Source organism: Lepidochelys kempii, chromosome 7 (assembly GCF_965140265.1).
Source record: "Lepidochelys kempii isolate rLepKem1 chromosome 7, rLepKem1.hap2, whole genome shotgun sequence".
NCBI classification, from domain to species: domain Eukaryota; kingdom Metazoa; phylum Chordata; order Testudines; family Cheloniidae; genus Lepidochelys; species Lepidochelys kempii.
The window spans coordinates 121,842,954-121,869,376 of record NC_133262.1 but is presented as its reverse complement, the minus strand read 5'-3'; the positions used below and the strand labels follow the sequence as shown (position 1 = coordinate 121,869,376).

General features: G+C 43.8%; 1 protein-coding gene across 3 annotated transcripts in view; it reads right to left on the bottom strand.

Moving 5' to 3' along the window:
- Positions 1 to 462: 462 nt before the first annotated feature.
- Positions 463 to 26,423, bottom strand: part of NT5C2 (5'-nucleotidase, cytosolic II) — an 87,297-nt gene continuing 61,336 nt past the window's right edge. For 2 of the 3 annotated variants that reach the window (XM_073354479.1, XM_073354480.1), the window contains 15 exons: positions 21,959 to 22,076; positions 20,804 to 20,899; positions 16,586 to 16,677; positions 16,318 to 16,375; positions 14,124 to 14,217; positions 13,035 to 13,088; positions 10,678 to 10,761; positions 9,012 to 9,053; positions 7,867 to 7,974; positions 7,408 to 7,474; positions 6,420 to 6,590; positions 4,730 to 4,781; positions 4,292 to 4,352; positions 3,440 to 3,616; positions 463 to 2,344 (listed from right to left, as the gene is read on the bottom strand). In XM_073354479.1, the coding sequence (XP_073210580.1) occupies positions 2,102 to 2,344; positions 3,440 to 3,616; positions 4,292 to 4,352; positions 4,730 to 4,781; positions 6,420 to 6,590; positions 7,408 to 7,474; positions 7,867 to 7,974; positions 9,012 to 9,053; positions 10,678 to 10,761; positions 13,035 to 13,088; positions 14,124 to 14,217; positions 16,318 to 16,375; positions 16,586 to 16,677; positions 20,804 to 20,899; positions 21,959 to 22,076 (1,517 nt within the window). In that variant the 3' untranslated portion in view covers positions 463 to 2,101. Of the gene's footprint in view, positions 2,345 to 3,439; positions 3,617 to 4,291; positions 4,353 to 4,729; positions 4,782 to 6,419; positions 6,591 to 7,407; positions 7,475 to 7,866; positions 7,975 to 9,011; positions 9,054 to 10,677; positions 10,762 to 13,034; positions 13,089 to 14,123; positions 14,218 to 16,317; positions 16,376 to 16,585; positions 16,678 to 18,874; positions 18,968 to 20,803; positions 20,900 to 21,958; positions 22,077 to 26,423 lie in introns of those variants that run through there. The other variant, XM_073354481.1, reaches the window with a different exon arrangement.

Below are 26,423 nucleotides of genomic sequence, written 5' to 3'. Positions count from 1 at the left end.
TACTGAATGCAATGGCTTAGTGTTGATTTTCATCCTTGTTCTGAATGGTGTGCCCTGTATAGGATAGCTGATTTATGCACAGGTGCAATGGTGGATGAGCCCAGAATCCATCCCCTTTGTACGCAAGGACTTGCTACTGGCTTACACCCTAGGGTCTGAAAAAATATAATTAAACCAAAACTCATTTCCCACCTCTTTGGGGCCCTTTAATCAATCAAGTTGCCATCTTCTTTCCCTGAACACTTCTTCTGAGTCCCTTTCAGGAGGAGGCTGGATACCGCCCTCCTTAAAACTTAGTGACAAAAGCGCTGGACATCTCCTCCTGAAAATCCAAACTCTCTGATGGTTTCCTGGCTCGCCAACTCTGTACCTAGCAAAGTCTCTCCCCTTCACCCCATTCAGCTGTGATGCGACAAGGACACCTTCCAGCAGTGATGCATAAACAACGTGATAGGCCAGCAATACTAGAACCATCATGGTTTATTGACTTGTAGGCCATCCATACCAGCACCTCCTGCTGATTTGTTTTTCACCGTATGTTACACTGGCATAAGATCAAATGCAGTTATGAGATTGAACCAAAAGGTCTAATTCTTTAAAATCAGGCCCCCTGTTCTGTACCTTTCACAAATGAATGGCAGTTTGGAATAAGCTACACCACACCCATGACAGGTAGTAAATGGCAATGCACGGTTAACACAGCTGTACCACCCACCACACCTTACAGGGAATGGTAACATAGGAGGGAATCTGTGTTTAAGTTAACACCAGGTGGAGGCCCAAAGTGCACAGACAGGACACTGAGAACTGTTTGCAGGACAAATGAAGCAGACTGCATCATATGTGCTACAGCTCCATGTGAAAGATGGGGCAGCTGCAAGCTGTATTGTGGAATTGTATGGGTCACACAGTTGGACTAGCCCTGCATTATATGATCATATATATATATATATACACACACACAGCCTGCCTGTCAGGGCTGGGCTAGATAATACTTAGTCCTGCCATGAGTGCAGGGGACTGGACTAGATGCCCTCTCGAGGTCCCTTCCGGTCCTATGATTCTATAGTGTGGGCCAAGTTCAAGCTAGGATGGGTGGTTCAAGCACACACTTCCACTCCAGAGGCTGTTTGGCTTTTATATCTTTGGGACACTTTGACGCTTTCCTTTCCTTTCCTAAAGCTAAGCAGAGAGACAGAGAGAGATAACAGAAACTGGGGGGAGAAATAACTGACATATGATGTACAGATGTGATTTCAAGCTCCAGTGCTACTTGTTGAAAATACAGCCGGGCGGGGGCAGGCGAGAGCGTGTTTGATAAACGCAGCCGAAATCATGCACTCCATGTCAATGATAAAAGAATTAAGTCTTTATCCACCAAGGGGAGGACAACAGACTTCCTGACAAACCCAAAACTACTGAATGCTAGTGAGTACCGGAATCCCAGTGAAATCAGATATTGCCAGAGTAATTTAGAACATTAAACAGCTTATAAGGGGAAACTTGTGCTTAGCAGAGGGTAAATTCAATGCTGGAAGCCATAACGTTTCCCTGGATACAATACAGTATTTAGTAGGGGGAGAATTTATATCCAAAAAAGCTGAGAATTAAGAAGAGTGGTACAACTTGCAGTAGGAGGATTCTTGTCAGATCATTTTGTCTGCTACTGGGCCCATTGCATCCTTCCTTCTCTGTAGAGACTGTACAAATTCCAAACCGTTCATAAGACACTGTTCAATGAAAACCAAATGAATTGCACCCATGGGAAGAAAAAGGGGGAAACATGCAGCATCCCAAATACGTAACAGGGGAGGCATTGTAGATAACACTTGTGTGAAGTCCAGTCTGAATGCACTGTTAGAATCTCCTGTAGTGCAGAATTCATTGGCATTTCAAACTGTCTGCAAAGAGCAGATTCGCAAAATTAAAAACAAGGGGCACCTCCTGATTAGTGTTAATTTTAAAAAGTTTTTGGAAACTTTCAAAATGTGCCTTTGAAAGAATCACACCCATTCCCCCTGGAACCAAACAAGGGAATCCACTCCCGCTCATCACTGCCACAATCATGTTTTGTCTTCAGAGAGGCGTCCATTTTTCCTTCCTATTCCTCTTCCTCCTCCTCCTCCTCTTCTTCATCATCATCCTCATCATGGCAATGTGTGATTTCCTGAGGAGTCTGGGGGAAGAGGTTAGGTGGTTTAATTTCACTGACTGACCGGGTCAGTTGATGCCGTTTGTAGTCGGAATCTTTGAAATCCACTGAGGTGCGGTTGCGGGTGGCCAGAGGTGACTCCTTTTCATTGATGTCCACATGAATGTGCTCCACCGTCGATTCATGTGGCATCTATACAAAAACAACAGTGAGGAGTGGACCTGTCTTATTGTCCCAGGAGGAATGCTGTGATCAGCCATGCAGATGCTCTTATTATTTCTCCAATATATGCAGATACTAATGAAAAACAAGCCCCTGAAGTTTGTTAAATATGCTGTACCCTTGGGATTGTGACCAGAAAGCAGGCCCCACCATGCTGTGTATGCTCGTAGCATTACAGAACTAATACGAAAACACAGGTATGCATGAGGGCTTTGGGCTGAAAGTGAACCTAGTGAAAAGAAAAGGAGGATTAGTGGCACCTTAGAGACTAACCAATTTATAACCAAATTAGTTAGTCTCTAAGGTGCCACTAGTCCTCCTTTTCTTTTTGCGAATACAGACTAACACGGCTGCCACTCTGAAACCTGAACCTAGTGAAATCGTTTTCACTACTCTTTGAAGCACTTAGCTCCTTACAGATGAAGGCCAGTGACTTTTCATGCTATCCATTCAGAACAAATTGGCCCGTTATCATTCATAAGACAGCACAAGCCCATGACATTGACCTTAATATCATCAACAACATCAATACTGAGGGCCAATAATTAGCCTAATTACAGCCTATGGTACTCTCCCATAGGAAAGCCAGTGTGGAGAACAGCAAAACTGGTAACTAGATCCAGTGTTATCCCTCTGTACGTCTTGTTGCATCACTGCATGCATCCCCAACTCTATGCTGCTCTAGATGTGATTCTGAGGATGATCCCCAGGTCCTTTATTCTAAGCACCAGTATTTTTCTTTTATAGTTCCTCTATCCCCACTGAGCAGCCCACATTACTGTTTCTGGCTGGGAAGGTGGACAGCTTTCGGGGTGGCCAATGCCATCCTAACAAGCAGGAGTCGATCACCCTCCACTAAAGAGCTCAGATACCTCCATAACAAGCTTAAGTGCCTCCAAGCCATAATATGAGAATTTGAGTTTCCTATCTCTTCTGCACTACAGTAGTGATGTCCCCAAGTCCTTAATAGTGTTTATCTGGTTCTGCCAACATCACACACTAGACAGTTCTGATGGCATTTGCCTGTCAGGACTGCTGCTGATTTCTCAGTGGGTTACAACTCACCAGTACGTGGGCGGCTCTGAAGAGGTAGCTGAACGGATAGTACAGGAGGTTGATGAAAGATGCTGCATAGAGATCTGCATAACGCATCACCTGGCTGGCAAAGAGGGTCTGTCGTGAGCCACTACGGAACAGGCTTCCCATCATCCCATAGCACATGTCCATGTCGTGAGTCACTTTCTACAAGCAAAAGGCAGATTCAATGCTCTGGCCAGAGAGCAACGCAAACTCCAGCAGAGAGACTGGGAAAAGATTGTCACGTAATTGGGACATTCTGAGTTCCTGGGCTGCTCAGTTTCTGCTGGGGTCTCAGAATAGAGGGGCACTTAACAGGCTGTGTGTGTTCTAATAGCGAGACCACACTGCATCCATCTTCACATCTAATGGAGGGGAAAGCTGTACTGGAATCAATGACATTTCATCATAGCTGCAGCCATCCCACCAGGCTGTGATGTCATCTGAACAGGGTTTGCCTGATCAGTAGATGGGAAACTTCCAGGGAACACCAAGAATGCTGTAGGAGGTGGTGACAGACAGCCAACAGGCGGCCCATCTGAGTCAATATGGAATCAGTGCCCCAGAATGGTACCAAGTGGCACTATGCTTCTTAGATCAGGCATAAAACCAAGGTCTTGACCAGGGCATTCTCCCTAACAGGGCAGGTGCTACCCCAATGACCTGGCCAAATTCTAACTGGGGTAACAACCTTCTGTCTACCTAAAGCTCCTTTTTAATTTCAGTTGAACGTGATATACTTCCCTGCCTATGAAAGCTATTGTGTAATGCTGCTGCATTTTAGTGCTGAGGGAAGTGATCCCAGTATACAGTGTGAAAAGGTGTTTTTATAACTGATACCTTAATACGTTTTTGGATGGAACTGATGTCAGGCCGTTCATTGCTGCTACTGTCCAAATGCCTGGTTATAGAAGAAAAATTACACAACGTTGTTTGAAAACATTTAGAAAACTAGGAGGTTTAGGGTATTTTTCAGTTAGGAAGTATGGTCTACAGAGGAAAGAAGGCTAGCTTTGTGGGTAGAACCCAGGATTATTAGGAGTCAGGACTCCTGAGATCAACTCCTGGCTGTGCCACAGACTCATTATGTGACCTTGAGCAAGTCATAACCATTGTGTGCCTCAGTTTCCCCATGTGTAAAAAGAGGATACTGCTTACCTAACTTAGAGGGGACTTGCTGGGATTCATTATCTAATATTTACAAAAGTGCATTAAGATCTTCAAATGACAGCTGCTATGTGGGGTAGGAAATTATTATACAAATGTTGGAATACTCACTTGTACAGCTCCGCCAAGAAAATGTCCAGACTCTGCAGCTCTTCAAAAAGGGCTGAATAATTCCATAAAAGAGAAGAAAGAGGGTCAGAGGGCTAAACCTGAAAGTGCCAAAAGCATCACATTTCCAGCACTTCTCATAGGAGGCAGCTGTGGCCAGGAATGGAAAATAAAACAGAGTGCGCAATTGCTCGGGCTGACATGGCGAGAAACAGGTGTCTAATGTAGATGGGTTCAGCTAAAGAGTTGAATGCACACCGTGCAGGCCTGGCAGGGCTCAGGACTTGCTTTCTGGGACTGATCCCTGCTGCTTTAGGGCCCACACCTGCAGTTTTATATAAGTAATTCCTTTGACATCAACGGGGCAATGCGTCTGAGCAGGGCTGCAGGACAGGGCCATTGAAATGGTTCTACACTGAAGGCAGTTCTGTTCTGTGTTGTGAGTCCTGCTGCTGTCTGCAGCTGAACGGAACGAGGCTAGGTCCCAAATAAATTGAGGTGTAAGGAGAGCAGCATGGTGACCCCGCTAGTCCAATACTGCGACTAATGCTACGCTAGTTCCTCTATGATACTGCTGAGCTGCTGTGTTCCACCCATGGGAGAATGGGATCTTTGCTTATCCTAGGAATTAAACATGGGAGCTGCTTTCACCTCAGACTTCCCCCTGCTCTGACCTCACACCTCCCCGATCCCCTGCCTTCCTTGTCCTAATCTGCCCTGCAACTTTACATCATGGATAAGTAAACAATGAGTTTTTAAGCTTTTTAAGAGCACTGCTGTTCCACTGTTACTCCGCAGCTACACAATTAAACACAACAAATGAGATCCTCATTGCTTCTGCCCTGCAAGCACCTCACCAGCAAAGGAGCTAGCCCAGTGACAGCAGAGATCTGTTAGTGCTTGAGGCTCAGGAGGGGATTCAGGCACCACTTTGACTGAGATGCCAATGGAGGAAGAGAAGGGGGAGAGTAGTGGCGTGAGGGGGTGAGCTGAGAAAGCAGCCCTCCCTCTTAATTAACTGGAACTTCCTCCAGAGAGGGACAGCGTCAGGAGATCAGACACCATGATAAGAAGAACATAATCTGCTAACATACTTTTTAATGAACAACAAACCATTTTCTAACAAGATTTTTGAGAAGTGACCATTTGGTCACTTCAGGGACATACTGATCCAGTCAGTGAAAGAGGTGTGGCTTATTAGAAAAAATTACATGGGTTTGGAACACTTTAGCCCATCAGATCACAACTTCTATCCATGCCATGTAGAGCTCATTTTAATACACAATGCAACTGGAAATTTAATTCCCCTCCACTGTGCCCAAGTGCAAAAGGCCTAGATCCATCCTCGCAAAGAGATGCCAGTGTCAGCAACAGCCAGGACTGTGGTCTGAGAGGCTGAGCAAGTAGTCCAATCCTTTCCCTTGGGTAACAGGACTGCATCAGCCCCTAACACAGATGCCAAAAGCAAGGGGAAGATCTCAGGAAAAAAAGAAACAAAGGCAGATGCATACTGTCATAGAGCCCCTCTAAACCCTGCCCCAGCTTTTCCCCTCGACACCATACAAACAATGCAATCTTGAGAAATAGTGCTAAAATCTCCCCTCAGTTACAATAGACCAGCCGCAGTGAGGTCAATGTTGCTGCACAAGTGAAGTGACAGCAAAACCTGGCCAGTGGTTGCCTAGTTTCGTACAGCTTTTGTCAGTCCAGACATGCAGCTCCTGGGCTAGTTCGGGAATCACCAGGAAGGTCCTCCAGCCCTGACGTTTCTTGGACTTTAGGATGTCTCCAAAGATGTGGTCTCCAATGTACAAAATGTCTTTGCCCTTAGCCCCCAGCAGGTCACAGATAGTATCCGAGGAACCTGAGAGGGAATGAAAACAGGATGGGTCAGCAATTGTGAAATGAAGGGAAAGATTTCTCACATTTCTGAAGCTCACAACTCAGGCACATGCCTGTCACTACAGTGCAAAAACACAAGTGTCCAGTAATTGCAGCTACTCACAGAGCATACACTGACAGCCAAGACACAGGGAGCTGTGGGCTACAGACACAGCAAGTTGGCCATCTCTTCCCAGAAACCATCTTTGCCAAGTGTATTATCTCCACTGGCCCAGAAAGCAGCATCCTTTGGGGTCTCCCCAAAGCCCCAGTCTGCTCCATATTAGCACATCACAACAGTAGCCAAGCACTTGCAGCTATTTGCACTACAGGAATGCCTTCACAAAGTACTCAGTGCTGTGGTTCCCAGACTGTGGGCAGTATCTAGGGTGGTCAGTGCTGGCTCTCATCTTCCACTGAAATGAATGAGCCAGATCCTTTTCATGTGTCAGAAGAGCTGTGTAAGCCATCACCCTCATTCCCATTGCCCTTCCTTTGAAGCAACATGCAAACTGGGCAGAGGATTCTGGGGGCACCTGGCAAGTGGCTGAACATGGCATTACAGTATGAAAACAGCTGAGTCCCAAGTGTGCTAAAGCAGCCAGAGCACTCCCATGCCCTTTAAAATCCTTGCACAATACTGGATGATGAGCAGGTCCAGCAGGTTACACTGAAGGGCTTGCCTATCAGAAACACTACCAGAGATTAACCTGACAACCCCAGATTATGCCAGTAGGCTGAGAAGCTAAATCTCTGTTTATGCTCATTATACAATATACATGAGATTGTTCTCGCTTTACCGCCTGAATAGACGATGCCATGCTGCAGAGGGCCTGTGTAGGTACCAATCTTCAACTTGCCAGTAACCTGTACAGAAGAGGAAATAAATCACTTTAGTGACGGGCAACTGGTGTGGTGGATCTTTTCTGTCTGGTTTTTCCTAATTCTTCCTTCTCTCGGACCCCTGTCTCTCCCTGGGAGACTGGAGGCAGCTTTCACTCCCATGGAGGGGTTTTGTGTTTCACTCTTCTCAATACACAGTTTGCTGTATTCTAATTTAGCTAGGAAGGACTCAGGTTTGCCCGTGAGACACACATCTCTGACAGCAATGAGGCTGACCGGGTGTAACTAAAAGCAAACTCCAGCCCAATGCCTTCCATGAATTTCAATGCAGAGTCCAGTCTAAAAAAGGTCCAGTTCCTGTTCCAAGCTGCCTAAAGAAACCACGTGGGTAAGTGTGCTCCGTATGCAGTACTTACAGTGTCCACTTGTCGCAATACTGTGCCTTCTCCAAAAAATAGGGGTTTTCGTGCATCCACTAGGATTAGGTCAAAGTAGGACTGCCATGGCTGATGAGAGCTTCCAGGCTAGGAAAGGAAGAAACAAGAACCATAAAAGCGTCCGTTGCCTTCAGCCTCTTCTTCTCAAATCACTGATACACTTTAGGATACAAGCTGCTATATTTATTGCACCTTTCATCCTGAAGGATCCCAGAACGCTTTCATAAACTATATATCGAGGAATCACTCCATACACTGCAGAAATACAGCCACCTCTGGGTCCAACATGACAGGTATTTAACATCACCAAGAAACACTACAGTTTACAGGAGAAAGCGAAAAATACTACATCCAAGAGAAATTCCACTGTAGAGAAATTTAGGAAAGCAGATTATAAATAAACCCCAGTGGAATCTGACTGGGGCTGATACTGATACTGTGACATGCGCCCAGGTGCAGTGTTGACAGGCACATGAAAATAATTAAGGTTTCAGAGGAACAGCCGTGTTAGTCTGTATTCGCAAAAAGAAAAGGAGTACTTGTGGCACCTTAGAGACTAACCAATTTATTTGAGCATGAGCTTTCGTGAGCTACAGCTCACTTCATCAGATGTTTACCGTGGAAACTGCAGCAGACTTTATATACACACAGAAATCATGAAACAATACCTCCTCCCACCCCACTGTCCTGCTGGTAATAGCTTATCTAAAGTGATCAACAGGTGGGACATTTCCAGCACAAATCCAGGTTTTCTCACCCTCCACCCCCCCACACAAATTCACTCTCCTGCTCGCGAAAGCTTATGCTCAAATAAATTTGTTAGTCTCTAAGGTGCCATGAGTACTCCTTTTCTTTTTGTGGATACAGACTAACACAGCTGCTACTCTGAAATATGTTGTTATTAAGGATTCTTGTTTTAAAACAGCTGACAATAGCTCTCTAAATGTTCTATTTATATTTGGATTTGATTCTGTGTAAATAAGGAAACTAAACAGCAACTGCGTTTTAATTATACCTGCTAATCCCCATGCAGTCCATGAACCAGGATTACAATCCTATTATGCTACACAGAGATAATTACGTGCATTAATTTCTAGTAAAACAGCAGTCCTAGAGTCACATACCTTTGGTCCATGTGGAAAATCAAACAAATAAGTCATAATTTTCTGAAAGACAAAATTAGGATTTTAAAATATACATTTGTGTAGTTTATAACAGCATACTTCTCAGTCTCCACCTTTTCAGATTACATAACTTTTTTAGTTTTACAATTTACTGTCAATTTTGGCATTAGATTTATTACAATTTGGGAACAAAGTTAATAAAACACATCAGTTGGAGATAAAACAGTAATTTTTATAATCAAAGAATAGATTTGCCTTCAAAATCTGCACACTACAGAGAAGGGCTACTAGGATGATCCGAGGAATGGAAAACTTGTCTTATGAAAGGAGACTCAAGGAGCTTGGCTAGTTTAGCCTAACTAAAATAAGGTTGAGGGGAGATATGATTGCTCTCTATAAATATATCAGAGGGATAAATACCGGAGAGGGAGAGGAATTATTTAAGCTCAGTACCAATGTGGACACAAGAACAAATGGATATAAACTGGCCACCAGGAAGTTTAGACTTGAAATTAGACGACGGTTTCTAACCATCAGAGGAGTGAATTTTTGGAATAGCCTTCCAAGGGAAATAGTGGGGGCAAAAGATCTATCTGGCTTTAAGATTAAACTCGATAAGTTTATGGAGGAGATGGTATGATGGGATAACATGGTTTTGGTAATTAAATATTCATGGTAAATAGGCCTAATGGCCTGTGATGGGATGTTAGATGGGGTGGGATCTGAGTTGCCCAGGAAAGAATTTTCTGTAGTATCTGGCTGGTGAATCTTGCCCAAATGCTCAGGGTTTAGCTGATAGCCATATTTGGGGTCGGGAAGGAATTTTCCTCCAGGGCAGATTGGAAGAGGCCCTGGAGGTTTTTCGCCTGCCTCTGTAGCATGGGGCACGGGTCACTTGATGGAGGATTCTCTGCTCCTTGAAGTCTTTAAATCACGATTTGAGGACTTCAATAGCTCAGACATAGGTGAGAAGTTTTTCGCAGGAGTGAGTGGGTGAAATTCTGTGGCCTGCGTGGTGCAGGAGGTCAGACTAGATGATCATAATGGTCCCTTTTGACCTTAGTATCTATGAATCTATATTTTAGAGACCTTTAAAATGATCTGTAAGCTTTTTATGCATAATAATGCTGTGATATATTGCGATTTCCCAGGGCTTTAAAGAAACGCCTTGCACCACTAAAAAGAGGTAATTTCCAGCTTCTCTCCACCCAGATAAAGCACCAATTTCTAGCCCTCTAGCCTTGATGGTTCAAAAGTTATTGGACTGTCACTTGATCACAGATTCAGGATTGTCTGATGCCTTCATGTATGCATCAGAACAGTTTGACTATAGTGAAAGTTTTGCATTTTGGAGGCTACTAGTTTTAAAAATAAAAATACATTGCATTTATCCAGCACTTTTCATCTGCTGAGAGATTGAGACACAGATGAGGTAACTGATTTGCCCCAGGTCACGCTATAAATTAGTATCAGAGCCTGGAATAAAACTCAAGAGTTTTGAAATCCAGTCCTCTGTTTTAATCCCTAAATCACACTACCTCTCACTCAGGAACTATATAGAATACACTCAAAGTTGTCATACTAAAACCAGAAAATGTATGAAAATGAATATCCAGTTTTTCTTCATTAAGTTCTACGCAAATCCAAGTATTTCAGCAGCACTTACATCTGTGTATTTATAGTCACTGTTTGTGGCAAGAAACACCTTTCCAACCTCATTCATGCGGCGGAGCAGTAATGGCATTTTCCCCTAAAATGACACGCAAGGATTACAGACACTTTACCACTGGGAAAAACAAGCCTTACTTAAAATCATGCTTGCAAGACAATACATTGAAATTGGCAACAGCATCAGGAAAACTTCCTTGCCTGCAGAAATGAAAAGAGTGGAAGAAATGTAAATGGGTATCTTTAACTGTGTCCACAGGTGCTCACAGACCCTGAGCTCCCCTTGATGATATTAAACAGTTCAGTGGCACTTCACACACTGTAGCATGCTCACCGACTACCAGCTCCACTTCGGACAAACTGGATGTGGCCCTTGGGCTCCTGGTAAATTACCAAAATGAGCCCTTCGGTAGAAGGTTTGAACACCCAAGTCTACAGGTAGGGATGTGCCATAATTCGAACACCAAAGTTAGAGTGAGTTTGAGTCTGGAGCTGTTTTTATTAACAAGTTATAAATCCTAATTCAGCCATGGGTAAATTACAAGTGATCAACTACCCCAAAACAGAAGTTTCCAAAGCAGCTTGCAGACAGGTAACTAGACTGGTTAATTACTTTAAAATGAAACATTGCAGGCAGGCAATGACTCCATAATGTGGACTGGCTGGTATCAGTACTTGAAACCAAATGACATTCAGATAAGTTTTTACTATACAGGAACTCCTCACTTAAAGTCGTCCCAGTTAACGTTGTTTTGTTGTTACGTTGCTAATCAATTAGGGAACAAGCTCTTTTGAAGTTGTGCAATGCTCCCTTATAATGTGGTTTGGCAGCCACCTGCTTTGTCCACTGCTTACAGGAAGAGCAGCCCGTTGTAGTGAGCTGGTGGGGGCTTGGAACCAGGGTGGGCCGGCAGCCCCCCGATCAGCTCCCCGCTCCCCTAAGTTCCTTGTGCGGCAGCTACCCAACAGGCTACCAATTGCCAGCAGTTCAGCTGTACGTCCCCCCATTGCCATGTGCTGCTCCTGCCCGCTGCCTTGGAGCTGCTCTCCAGAGCCTCCTGCTTGCTGTACGGGGGGGAGGGGAAGGGGAAGAGGAGGGCTAATGTCAGGGTGTCCCCCTCCCCCCTGCTCCTGCATCCCGCTTACCCCATCTTCCATAGAGCGGGGGGACACAGGACAGGGCTCAGGACAGAGGGAGCTTCGTTGCAGCAGCTGCCATCTCAGCTTGCTGATTAACTTAAAAAGGCAGTGTACTTAAGAGTGGGGTCAGCGTACTTAAAGGAGCAATGTGCATCTCTCTCTCTCACACGCACAGGGTGTATGTCTCTGTCTGCCATGCTGTCTTCCCTCCCTCCATTCATGCTGCCTTGTAGAGTGTGAGTCTACATTAACAACGAGTTAACCCTTGAGGGCTCAGCCAATTGCTAGTTCATCATTTAGCAGTAAGGCATTCCCTGGGAAATATCCCACCCTCTGTCTTCACCTCAACCAAGCTTCACAATCATCATCACTGTGTACCAGTATTAAATTGTTTCTTTAAAACTTACAGTGTGTGTGTAGACACACATAATATAGTCTTTTGTCTGGTGAAAAAAATTTCCCTGGAACCTAACCCCCCCCCATTTACATTAATTCTTATGGGGGAATTGGATTCGCTTAACATCGTTTCGCTTAAAGTCGCATTTTTCAGGAACAGAACTACAACGTTAAGCGAGGAGTTCCTGTACACGGGGCCTACTCATGGAGACTGGCTGCAGAATGCTCACTTGCAGCTCTCACACTTCCTTCAAAGGCAGTCCGAAAGCAGGAAGGCGTGAACAGTTTCGGCTTTCCTAGGACAGACATTGCACTCACTTTAGAGGGAAGTTTGAGAGATTGGAAGGTTTCTTGGAATTTCCCCTCCCCCTCATGCCTCTTTCAGGGGCTGGCTATATCAATACTTCTGTCTGGAAAAGCTCTCAGTCTCTTCTGAAGCTGAGGTCAACAGAGCTGCATCTCTGTGGTTTATGGTGCTAAAAGAACAGCCAGGTAAAAGGAACAGTCCCCTTCCCCACCCGTGGAGTCTGCATGTGCCTCACCAACATCCTCACCTCCATCATGTGTTAAATTCTCCTCTAGCTTTTGTAATCTGTTCAATAGATGTGTGGATGAAACCTAGCCATGTGGATTATTGGGTTGGGACCCAGGCCGGATCTGCACTTTCCACTTTGTCTTTGGTTGTTACAATGGAAACCAGGCTTACCAGTTTTCTAATTCAGTCAAACAAATCAACAGGTTTACTCCTTTCCCCACGCTTCCTGCTTGTGTTCTCAATACAGTATGTCCCACAGCACAGCAAAGTAACCCCACACTTACATCTTTCACCACATACTTCTCCAGATTCTCAAGTGTCTTTTCCTTGAGGGTTCCCTGAAATAGAAATAACAGAACTCCATGAGATGCTGGGCTTAATGATCTTACACACATCAGTTTATCTCCAACTTCCACACTGTCAAAGCCCTGTAAAAATACAAACCAGGAATGAATCTGAATGGGTGACTCAGAGACAAAGCACAAATCCTATGAGCCATGCAGTCCCCTACTCTGGTGGTAATCTTAGAGGTGAATAATCCACTTTAACATCATTTCAACCCTTTCAGGAAGGAATGTGATAGAAACAGAAACTAATATAGATTGCCATACCAGATCAGACCATTGATCTCCTGTCTCCAGCAGTGATCTAGAGCTTCAGTAGAAGGTAAAACCCACCACAAAGCATCTGGTCAATTGTGCAAAACTCTATATGAAAAATTCCCTTCTGAATCTTGTAGAAATCAGACGACAACCTGAAGCATAAAATGTGATCAAATAATACGAAAGTGCTCCATCCTACTCATTATGGGACTCTTCCTGGGAGTAAAGGAAGCAGAATCAGGCACTCAGCTGCCATATTTACAAATGTTATTGATCAGGAAACCCAAATAGCATAAGTATATATGTTTGTGTATATAAAATTGGGTTGCCCGCTGCACTAAGTAGAGGATCAAAACTTATGAAATTCTCCATCCAGCACAAACAGCTTCCTAGCAGCATAAAGCAATTAACACTCTAGAGTAGATGTACAATAAAATCAATACTGCAAAAATTAACAGTCCATAACTTCAATACATGGTATAAAATGCAAATATGGTTCATGGTGCAATCTTTACATCGCTTGTTAATTATAGGTAAGGAAAATGAGGATTGGATGAGATAGAAGGACAGAGGGATTCTCTTATGTAATGAGAGAGGTAATCATTATCCCCAAGGGTGTAGTCCTGTACCATTCACATATTTGGTCACTAAATGGCAAAATAGGTTTCTTTTACAGGGATATAGTCACATATTAACTGCTTCCATTCAAGAGTTAAAGACAGGTGTAGTTCAATTAATGACTAATAAAAAATCCCAAGGAGTTCCAATCACCTGGTAATGAACCCAGTCAACAGCATCTCTGACATCCTGGAACATACTCCTGAACGACATAAAGAGGTCTCCATCTTTAAACCCTGTTTCACAGCTATGAGGAAAGAAGAGAGATCAGATATGTCAGATAAAGAACAGCAGCCAGTAAGAAGTGTGCATATACCACAGGACCTCTGTGATTAAGGAGCAACCAGGGAGACAAGATAGCGCAATATATCTGACAGACAAAGCTTGTATTCCCAATTTGTATTCACGATTTCCTCTTTTATTCCGTCATGGGTGCTGGGATTGAGAGAATGCCCCTGTAAATAGTTTCCAGTTAATGGAGTCTATCTGCACAGACTTGGTATATACAGCAGCATTAGAGATGTGTGTTACCCAAATGTGGTATTCATTCAGAACTTCAGGAAGCAGATTCCCGTCTCTGGACCATGCACCAGTAATGTGGTATTTCAGGTTTTTGTGACTGCGACTCTAGTTTCTCCCTCCTAACACTAATGGAATAGTAAGTACATAATGATTACGGACATGGAAATATTTCCATTTCAGGAGTGATTGATAGACTGGGACTATAGTTTAAACAGGTGATAAATAAGAGAGGACAGGATACAGGTATACAAAAAGATTAACCTAATAAAGTAAATTAAGTGTTGCTGACTATCCTCTTTCATAACCCAAGAAAAAGGAGATATTCAATGAAATTCAAAGTCAACACATTTAACACTGATAAAAGGTAACGTTGCTTTTTTATATCACAGTGCATAATTATCCTGTGGAACTCACCACCACAAGATACCACTAAGGCCAAGATTTTACATAAGTAAGATTCAAAAGAGGATTTTATACTATATATTGGATATTAAACCTTATGCTTTTGGGCATAAGCCAACCATTAACAGATGCGTATTCCATTAACAGATGCGTATTAAGAAGAAACTCTATTATGGGCAAATTATTCCATAATTGTCCACTAGAGGGTACTGGCCATTTTCAGAGATAGGATACTGGACCAGCTGGACCACTGATCTGATCCAGAATGGCAATTCCTGTGTTCTTGGGAAAAACTGCATATGTGTTTAACCTTTACTTTCCAAGAATGTAATACCTGGTATCATTTCATATCATGTGAATCATTCATGCAGTTGCATCCAGGTTTGCGAGTTCAAAATGTAACCTACCATTTTAAACATGCACCTCTTTGCAAGCCCATGTAAATATTGATTTTTATCTCCCCCCATCCCATATGTCTCAATGTTCCTTTTCTAAACCAAAAAGCATGGACAGCACAGCACTCATGAGCAACCCCACGATAACAGGTGCTGATGCATGTACATGATGGAGGAAAAAGAAAACATGTACATTTCCTGCTTCAAAAAGCTTGCTATGAACAGTAAATCAAAAATTACTGTAAACGTTTGGAAAATGTATCCTTTAAAGTTATTAAAACCAGGCTTAATATTTTAGACAATTCTCTCATTAAGTGAATCTGTTTTTTTAATCAAACCCATGTCATTAGCATATTTCACTTTTGAGTGAGCAAGGTTCTTTGCCATGAAAATGTTAAAACTACTATATGGGAAATCTAAGTGGCTCTGGTAATTGGCCTTGGGAGTTTCGCCTCTCGGTTACTGGCTCAAATACAGTTCTAACTGGTAGGCATTGAAAACAGACATCTGAGGGCTGTTTGGGGGCCACTGTGTTTGTAGTAAGTTTGTGGTCTCAGATCACAAACTTCCACGTCATCAAACCTCCAACTCATTTAGCATTATTTGTTGGAGTCTTAGCTGAGGCGCCAAGAACAGAGTGGAAATGGAAACTGACCATTTACAAGGTTCATATCTAGAGGTTGTCTCTCCACAGCAAAGTTGTGGCAACCAGTGCATTGAGACAGGGACACAGTGTGAGGGAAGAGCTGCATTGCCAATGTCTTTACTGCATCCAATTTGTCTAGGCTTTCAGTCTCCAGAGATGTTAATAGACACTTCACATCAGCATGGAATTCACTTTTATATTAAACAGCTAAAGAGGATTGATCTTAGTCCCAGTGATGTCAATGGAAAAATTCGCATTGACATTAGTGGGAGATTGGACCTCGGTAGAGCAGCTTTGTGCTGTACCGTGCATCTATTATTTAAAACATATATTCAAGACTGCACTATACTATTAGTTTTATAAAATCAGGCAATAAACATACCTAGAATATCTGTCACAGTTAGTAAAGAAATCTATTAGGCAAGCCAACAGGTAGGTCTCTGCAAAGAAACAAAGCAGAATTTTAAAACAAGAGAAACATCATAAATTAAAATAACTTTTGGGGTAGGAGTCTGGAGGAAGAGAGGTGTTCATGTAACTCAAAGCACACCTGCACAGGTCCGAATCTGCTGTCAGGAAGTCAATGGCAAAACTCCCATTCATTTCCGTGATGAAGGATCAAGCCCTACAGTATCTAATTAGGGATTTACCTGGTAGATTGAACAGCGTGTTCAGAATGTAAAACCTCTCTGTGTCATCCCTCTGAATAAATTTATTTGGATACTGCTCCCGAGTTTCTGGCCTGAAAAACAAGATGGTAAAGGGAAAAACTGAAAAAAACAATAGCATACTCTATAGTTCTTAGAATATGATCATAAAAGGGTCAATTAACTCAAGATTCCCTCAAGCTTTAATCAACACCTAGTTTTACCATGCTGAGGGGAAAATTAACAGTGTGTTGGTGACACAAAAGTAAGAACAGAATCCACTTCACACTCCATAGCTGTGCTGGCTCTAGCCTGGCAAAAATATCCATGATTGGTCAGCAAAATGAACAAGTCTGACACAGGGAAGCAGAATGGTTGAGTGACCACAGCCTTACCTTAATCCCTGAGTTCATAGGCAGGGGATACTTAAATCCACTGCATTTTCATTTTTTGTTTAAGATAATTAATCTTTCCCCTAGTTTTCATGTGTTGTTTTTTTTTTAAACACCCGCATGCAGCTTTCATCAGCAATGTGCAAGGTTGTTCTGCTGGAGTCTATGAGGCTCTTTGCAATTAAACATTTCTGGCAATGTTAAAAAAAGTAACTATTCTCATTCTCTTAAAAATCATTTTTAAGTGATCACTGGCAGAATTATGCTATTTGCATTCAAAGGATTCATTATATACATAGCAGGACCAAACTCAGGGCACATTTACACCTATCCAACCCCACTGGAGTCTGTGAAGACTACATATACATATGAGAGCCTTGAGCACACATTTGATCTTTCATTTTTTAAGGTTTCTACTTCCTATTGCAGAGACTCGTTAGCTTGAGATGAGCTTATCAGAAGGCCTGTGTGATGGCCTCTTTGGGATTTTTGTTCAGTTGCTACTGAATTTAACTGTTCCTCCATTCCATCAACTCTAGCCTCATATTATGGATTTGGGAACTTATTTGGACACATTTTGCATCAAGCCCTGCACTCCCCCCTTTTCTTATTTAAACTTTCTACTCATAGAGGTAAGAAGAATGCTAACAGCCAACAGGGACTGCAGAACATCACACACACAGTTTTCACACTGCTTTACTATTGGAATCATAGAAGATTACGGTTGGAAGAGACCTCAGGAAGTCATCTAGTCCAACTCCCTGCTCAAAGCAGGACCAACACCAACTAAATCATCCCAGACAGGGCTTTGTCAAGCCGAGCCTTAAAAACCTCTAAAGGATGGAGATTCCACCACCTCCCTAGGTAACCCATTCCAGGGCTTCACCACCCTCCTAGTGAAATAGTTTTTCCTAATATCCAACCTAGACCTCCCTCACTGCAACTTGAGACCATTGCTCCTTGTTCTGTCATCTGCCACCACTGAGAACAGCCTAGCTCCATCCTCCTTGGAACCCCCCCTGCAGGTAGTTGAAGGCTGCTATCAAATTCCCTCTCACTCTTCTCTTCTGCAAACTAAATAACCCCAGTTCCCGCAGCCTCTCCTCATAAGGCGCATGCCCCAGCCCCCTAATCATTTTTGTTGCCTTCCGCTGGACTCTCTCCAATTTGTCCACATCCTTTCTGTAGCGGGGGCCCCAAAACTGGATGCAGTACTCCAGATGTGGCCTCATCACTGCCAAATAGAGGGAAATAATCACTTCCCTTGATGGGCTGACAACGCTCCTACTAAATAATGCAGCCCAGTATGCCGTTAGCTTTCTTGGCAACAAGGGCACACTGTTGACTCATATCCAGCTTCTCATCCACTGTAATCCCAGGTCCTTTTCTGCAGAACTGCTGCTTAGCCAGTCGGTCCCCAGCCTGTAGCGGTGCATGGGATTCTTCCATCCGAAGTGCAGGACTCTGGACTTCTCCTCATTGAACCTCATCAGATTTCTTTTGGCCCAATCCTCCAATTTGTCTAGGTCACTCTGGACCCTATCCCTACCCTCCAGCATATCTACCTCTCCCCCCAGCTTAGTATCATCTGTGAACTTGCTGAGGGTGCAATCCATCCCATCATCCAGATCATTAATGAAGATGTTGACAAAACTGGCCCCAGGACCGACCCCTGGGGCACTCCGCTTGATATCGGCTGCCAACTAGACATTGAGCCGTTGATCACGACCCGTGGAGCCCGACGATCTAGCCAGCTTTCTATCTACCTTACAGTCCATTCATCCAATCCATACTTCTTTAACTTGCTGGCAAGAATATTGTGGGACACCATATCAAAAGCTTTGCTAAAGTCAAGGTATATCACGTCCACCGCTTTCCCCATATCCACAGAGCCAGTTACCTCATCATAGAAGGCAATCAGGTTGGTCAGGAATGACTTGCCCTTGGTGAATCCACGTTGACTGTTCCTGATCACCTTCCTCTCCTCCAAGTGCTTCAAAATGGCTTCCTTGAGGATCTGCTCCATGATTTTTCCGGGGACTGAGGTGAGGCTGACCGGTCTGTAGTTCCCTGGATTCTCCTCCTTCCCTTTTTTAAAGATGGGCACTATATTTGCCTTTTTCCAATTGTCCAGGACCTCCCCTGACTGCCACGAGTTTTCAAAGATAATAGCCAATGGCTCTCCAATCACATCAGCTAACTCCCTCAGCACCCTCGGATGCATTGCATCCAGCCCCATGGACTTGTGTATGTCCAGCTTTTCTAAATAGTCCGTAACCTGTTCTCTCACCACTGAGGGCTGCTCACCTCCTCCCCAAACTGTGCTGCCCAGTGCAGCAGTCTGGGAGCTGACCTTGTCTGTGAAGACTGAGGCAAAAAAAGCATTGAGTACTTCAGCTTTTCCCACATCATCTGTCACTAGGTTGCCTCCCTCATTCAATAAGGGTCCCACTCATAGAGGTGACCTTCTTCTTATTGCTAACCTGTAGAAAGCCTTCTTGCTACCCTTCACATCCCTTGCTAGCTGCAACTCCAATTGTACTTTGGCCTTCCTGATTACACTCCTGCATGCTCGAGCAATATTTCTATACTCCTCCCTAGTCATTTGTCCAAGTTTCCACTTCTTGTAAACTTCCTTTTTGTGTTTAAGCTCACCGAAGATTTCTCTGTTAAGCCAAGCTGGTAGCCTGCCATATTTGCTAGTCTTTCTGCACATCGGGATGGTTTGTTCCTGCGCCCTCAATAAGGCTTCTTTAAAATACAGCCAGCTCTCCAGGACTCCTTTCCCCCTCATTTCAAAAACAGACACCAACATGAAACTGCAGAACTGGAATTAATTTGTAAACTGGACACCATCAAATTATGCCTGAATAAAGACTGGGAGTGGATGAGTCATTACAAAACCTAATTTTACCATACTAATTTCCCCCTACTGTTACTCACACCTTCTTGTCAACTGTTTGAAATGGGCCACCCTCATTACCACTACAAAAGTGATTCTTCTTCCCTTGGTATTCTACTGTTAATTGAATTGTCTCGTTAGACTGACCCCTCCACCTGATAAGGCAACTCCCATCTTTTCATGTACTATATATAAATATACCTGCTACAGTATTTTCCACTCCATGCATCTGATGAAGTGGGTTCTAGCCCACGAAAGCTTATGCCCAAATAAATTTGTTAGTCTCTAAGGTGCCACAAGGACTCCTCGTTGTTTTCCTCCTCCCCTTCATATTAGCCTCCTAGGGGATCCTGCCTATCAGTTCCCTGAGGGAGTCAAAGTCTGGTTTTCTGAAGTCCAGGGTCTGTATTCTGCTGCTCTCCTTTCTTCCCATTGACCTAAACCATAAGCTACAATAATTTAGCTCCTAGGCTAGTTCAATCCTTCACCTCTCTCAAGGAAAGACTGGTGAGCTGAACCACTGGCAGTTGTTCATGCGATGCAGACTTCTGCCTGTTCCAGAAAGGGCTGACACAACTGAATCATTTTACCTGATGACAGGGTGCTGAAACTGAATTATGCCAGCACAGGTAAAAAGCCCCACACACTGTCCTATCCTAAACTCTTCCCTACGCCATGTCCTATCCTATTTCCACTGCTCTAGAAAATATAGGCCTCTTTGTACTGTACTGATGTTTTTCCTAGACTTTGAAATATCATTAACTTCAGAACACTCACAATTTCTTATATGTAAACCGAACCAAACCTATAAAAATATAAAAGCAGCCTCTCTTTATCAACAAATTGTCCGCTATTCCTTATGGTTTATTAAGCCATTTATCAAACCAGAGCCAATGACCAGTGAATGGCCAAGTTGTCAGTACTCACCCTCTCACGAAGTTAAAGCCATGTGCACACACCAGGAGGTTCCCATAGGCATCGACTTTCAACAGGTTTCCATACAGTGTATCAAATACCAGGCCTCTGTCAAGGAAGGAATTTAAGATGTGAAATCAGAAACACACTGAGGAGTGGCCAAATGCACCATACTCAGCAAGAATCAAAATCAGCTCTTGAGTGTGCTTATTTGAAGTAGAATATTTGAGCCAATTCTTACATGTCCAATCCAAAACAGAACTGAACACTGGGGGCAGGGTTGTGCTGATCCACTTCTAACGTATCCCTCTGTCTGGCTGTGTAACCACCCTCCCCACCCCCTGCATTGCCAGGTTGAAATGTAAAATTGACCTGCTCTCTATGGATCTTAAAACAGGATCATTATACTTAACAGAAAGCTTAGCTATACGTTCATCGGGGAAGATGTGTAGCTTTCTACACAAGGTCAAGAATTTGGCTCTCACGCCTGCCCTAGTGATTCCCTGAGAATTCTACTGGGATGCAATGGAGAGCTGATTGGGGGAAGGAACCTCTCCAGTCCTGTGCATCTCTCCATTGCATTTAGGAGAGCCAGACGTGGCATGTGACAGCTGCAAAAAAATGCCATGTCATTCCCTGCTACCGATTTGAGATCTACATCTTTTCTGGCAAAACCACATTACAAGTTTCAGCTCATTTATCTAGTCACTAGCCTTTGGGAAAAGGAGATTCCATGACTGCTGAAAACAATGAGCTTCTTCAAGACTGATTGGTAGTAAGGCTGCTGCCAGTTGTCCTCACATAGGCAACCCTTCTTTGTCCTCCCCATGATGGGGGTAGTGAATTCACTGAACATGCTCAGTGTAACCGTCCTGACAGCTTCATTACGACCCATCTTCCTATTATGGACATGGTAACTTGTGGCAGTAGGCTCAGTGCAACTCAATGTGGGAGGAATGAAAGGAAGGAGGCTGTCTGTTTGTGCAAAAATTCTGCACAAGTGAAGTCAGTCACTGCAAGTCAATCGGGTATGTTCAACAAAGTTCTGTGCACAACTAAAGGCTTAAAAGGTGTCTTCTGAAAACTTGAAATTTCACGTCTATGAACTTCACAGAACAAACATTCAAAGCCACAAGTAGACTAGATCAGTATCTCTTAGTCATTTACCTGGTAGGGAAAGAAGGATCATAGACAAAACTGAGCAGCTCCTGAGGGTATCCAATGGAAACCAATCTTTCTACGGTCAGGTCAAATCCAAGAGATTCATATTCAGGGGATTTATACACTGTACCAAGATAAGATTCCAGTTAGAAAATACAAAAACAGCTCATGGTAAAACAAGGCAGTTAAAAATAATTTTTCCATTCTCCCTCCTCCCTCTTCCACACTAGGTTCCGTCATTATTTTCCTTCTCTATTTCAGGTTCACTTGCTCTGGTGCTTACAGTGATCATGGAATTAGATCATGCTAGAGGCCTTTTGCAGAATGGAAATGCAGTTCATATTTCAGAAGCAGAACGCACCAGATGAAATATAAGTCAGTCCATCAGAGCTCTTTGCCTCAGAGGAAATATATTCCAAACAGCATCTCCCTCTCCTCCCCCACCCCTGCTATACACATTATTAGAAGCAGAGAGTCTGAAATTCTTTACTACTGTTACAGCTGTTACTCTGGACACAATTCCGTAGCCTAATATTAGTGTCAGGAATTCAGCTAGGAGGTGTTTATAAGTGCTGTGGGCTGTGATGGCTTCCACAGAAGATACAGTAATCAGGTCAGCATATAATTTATTAATAAAACTATATGGTACCGTAGAAACCTGTGAGATGTTACCTTCTTGCATCAAAATGTTATTCTTTTAAACCAGTTTATTATTTTAATATTTCATTTATAAAATATACCTTAGCTCAGAGCAGGGAAAATGTACTTAACGAACCTTATATAACAAGTTCATTCAAAGATCATTTGATGGCTTCACTGTATTTCTGTGGACAGTATGTTGAGTTTTGCTGCCTGGAAACTGTCACTCTCACAGAATCTGCCCCTAAGATGCACTGAGGTCAAATAATTCCCATCACAGTTGAGATATATATTTAAGTGGGCCCCACTGTATTAATGATTTGGAGGCAGCAGATGTATGTGTCATATACACATGTGCTATTTGAATGGTAAACTCTTCAGAACACGGACATGCTTTTCTGTGAAGTGCCTAGCACCGCTGCGGGAGTCATAAAAAATGCTAACAATAATAATATATATCTACAGTCCCCAAAGAATTACTACAGGTAAGAAAATGTGCTGTGGAAAAGAGAGACCAAGTCAAAGAGGAGAAAACTCATATGTGAAACTACTGAAAAAAGATGGAAAAGGAGGAAGCTCATGAAGGAAAATCAGGGATGTTAGACAGGGACAGATTATAGATTATGGTGACTGTCATGAGGAATCTCATATATAGAACTGAACAAAGTGATTTTTGGTTTCCAGGGGAAAAAACTGGTCAGTTTCTAACCAAAAATGAATTTTTTTTCTTGACTACATGAAAACCTGCCAAAAATTTGTTCTGGTCAAATTAAATGCTAATTAAATGCTAATTCAAACCAACATTTTCAAAATAAAATGTGGAGTGGATCTGACATTTTCAAAATGAGTTATCATACTTCCAAAATTTCTGTTTTCAGCTTTTACTTGGCCAAACCTATTGCCAAATTCAACCCAAATTTTCAAATAGTTTCAGTTCCCCCCAATACTGCATTTGCCAGTGAATTTACTATTTGCCAAAAAGATTTTGCCCAGCTCTACAGTAACATGGGTCCTCCAGCGTATTATTTGGCTGACAGATATCTAAGGGTTCATTATTATTTTTAACAAAGGCCTATTATCACTTAGAAAAGCAACAATTCATTGTAAGCTTGAACACACTTATAATACTAACTTACTTAATAGTAAAGGATACCTAAAAGTAGAATCATAGAATATCAGGGTTGGAAGGGACCCCAGAAGGTCATCTAGTCCAACCCCCTGCTCAAAGCAGGACCAATTCCCAGTTAAATCATCCCAGCCAGGGCTTTGTCAAGCCTGACCTTAAAAACCTCTAAGGAAGGAGATTCTACCACCTCCCTAAGTAACGCATTCCAGTGTTTCACCACCCTCTTAGTGAAAAAGTTTTTCCTAATATCCAATCTAAACCTCCCCCACTGCAACTTGATAATAATAATAGTAATAGTAATAATGTAGTTAACAAAATCTTCAAGCTTTTACTATACTAATGGTAAACATATAATAAAGTTATATGACATTTGCTGCATGGGACCTTCTCTGTGCAATAGGAAGAGAGAGATTGATTGTGTTGTGGGTGAGAATGAGGGGCAGAAATAACTAATATAAATAAGAGAGCACAGGATTGTGACGGAAATTCTGGGGTGTGATCTAGTGCGCTAGTGAGCAAAAGGAGGTCAGAATAGAAAGAGCACAGTGAAGATCATGAAAGAACAGAGTCTAGAAAAAATGAATTCTCTTGATGAAGGGCTGCTAAAGGCAAATTACTGAAGGGAACAATAAGAAATATGCCTTCATGTATTGTAGATGGGTAAGACAGATGCCCAGATTTCCCCGTTTATTAAAGCAGCATGGGACAAGGACATGCTGAGTTATTCACAGGGGCGGTGCTAGAGGGGGCTTGGAGGGGCTACAGCCATCCCAAAATTTGCCTTAGCCACCCCCCCCATAGCCACCTCTCCCAGCTACTGGCTGTGGCAGTGGCTTCAGAGCTGGGCACCTGGCCAGCAGCCGCTGCTCTCTGGCCGCCTGTGAAGGCGCAGCGGAAAGAGCTGTGGCTGCTGGCCAGGCTCCCCACAGCAGACACACTCACTTCTCCTTCCCCAAATTCACTCGCTCTCACTTCCCACCTGCTGCTCACTCCGGCCTGCAAACTGAAGCAGCCAGGAGAAGCGGACTGGTTCCTGAAGACCTCACACACACCTGATCTACAGAGAGGAGGCTTTAGCCGCTGGCCTAGACTGTAGGAAAATCGTCTTCTTCTTCCATTCAGTCCCTTTGTGCTCAGGGATCCTCTGACAGATTTGCAGCCCTGGCTGCGCTGCAGAGATCCGCACAGTCAACTCCTCTGCTGAAGCTAGCCTTGGCTAGAGGTGTGACATGGCTCCTCAGCAGCAGGCAGTACAGAGGCTGTGAGCCCCATGTTTACACTTAAGTCTTCCCTTCTTTGGGAAGCTGATCCACGGCTGGCAGGGCACTGGGGGAGCTTGCCTGATGCTAGAGGTGGCCGTGCCTGAGTGGGTCTCCACTGAGCTGGGGTCGGGGGACAGGGAGCCTGTTTGCTGGTGTCTCTGGCTCAGGAGTGGGAGCTGCTGCAGCACTGAACAAGCGTCAGGCTCCTGAATGCTCAGCTTAAAGAGACAGCATGCTGACACTCTCACTCAGGCCCGTGCAGTCTCCCACACAAGCTCCCCCAACACACACACACACAGTCTCCCACGTACACTCCCCCAACACACACACGCTCAGTCTCTCTCACATGCTACCCCCAACAAATACACACTCCCGTACACACTCCCTCAACACAGTCTCCCACACACACTACCCCCAACACACACACGCTCAGTCTCTCTCACATGCTACCCCCAACAAATACACACTCCCGTACACACTCCCTCAACACATACCCACTAACACCCACAGAGTCTCCCTCGCACACTCTCCGAACACACACACACACACAAATTGTAAAATTATACTGTGGTATGAAACTTGGGAGGGGGAGCACCTCCCTAAATGGCACCCCTGAGGCAGGGGCAGGGAGGTTGCTGACTGGTGGGGAGGCTTGTCAGAGCATTGTCCGGCTGCAGCCATCCAGCCCTGGGTGGGGAGCAAGCTCAGGTCCGGGATGTCCAGCTTGCCTTGTGGGGATGGATTTATCTGATGAGTCAAGGGCCTTCCTCCGTACCTGGTTTCCATCCCCAGCGTGCAGCTCCCTGCCACAGTGCCTGCCGCAGCTGCACATGCAGGACAGAGCGGTGTCTGGGTAACACTCCCTACAGCACCTGTGTTCAGTTAACCCTCGCTAGCACTGAGGCCCCCTGCTCCAGACTGACCGCAGTGCGAGTTGCTGCATTATGGCTCTGAGTCTCCAAATCTTCCCAATAGCCTACTTTGCTCACTTCACAGGCTAGACAAAGTTTAAACCCGATGTGTCTGTATATGTTTTTATTCCTCTTTTGAGGATAACAGATAAATCACACATTGAAGTGCGTATTGTTAAAAAATAAATGGGTGCGCCCACAAGATGTATAGCGCCGCCTCCCCCCCATTTTCTGTCTAGCCCACCTCAGCCCCCACCACCACCAGGAAGAAGCTGGAGCCATCCTAGTTCTTCAGACAGACCATATACATTTTTTAACACTGCTGTGCGATTTCACCTTGGTAATCTGGCCAAATTCCCAAGGAAACTGTAATTTCTTTCTCTATACAGAACTTCACCATTCCCCTTCTTCTAAAAACCCTGTTGCATTATGTTGCTGCTATGGGAACAGTTTGTTGAAAGCTTGTCTCTCTCACCAACAGAGATATCACCTCACCAACTTTGTGTCTCTAATATCCTGGGACTGATACGGCT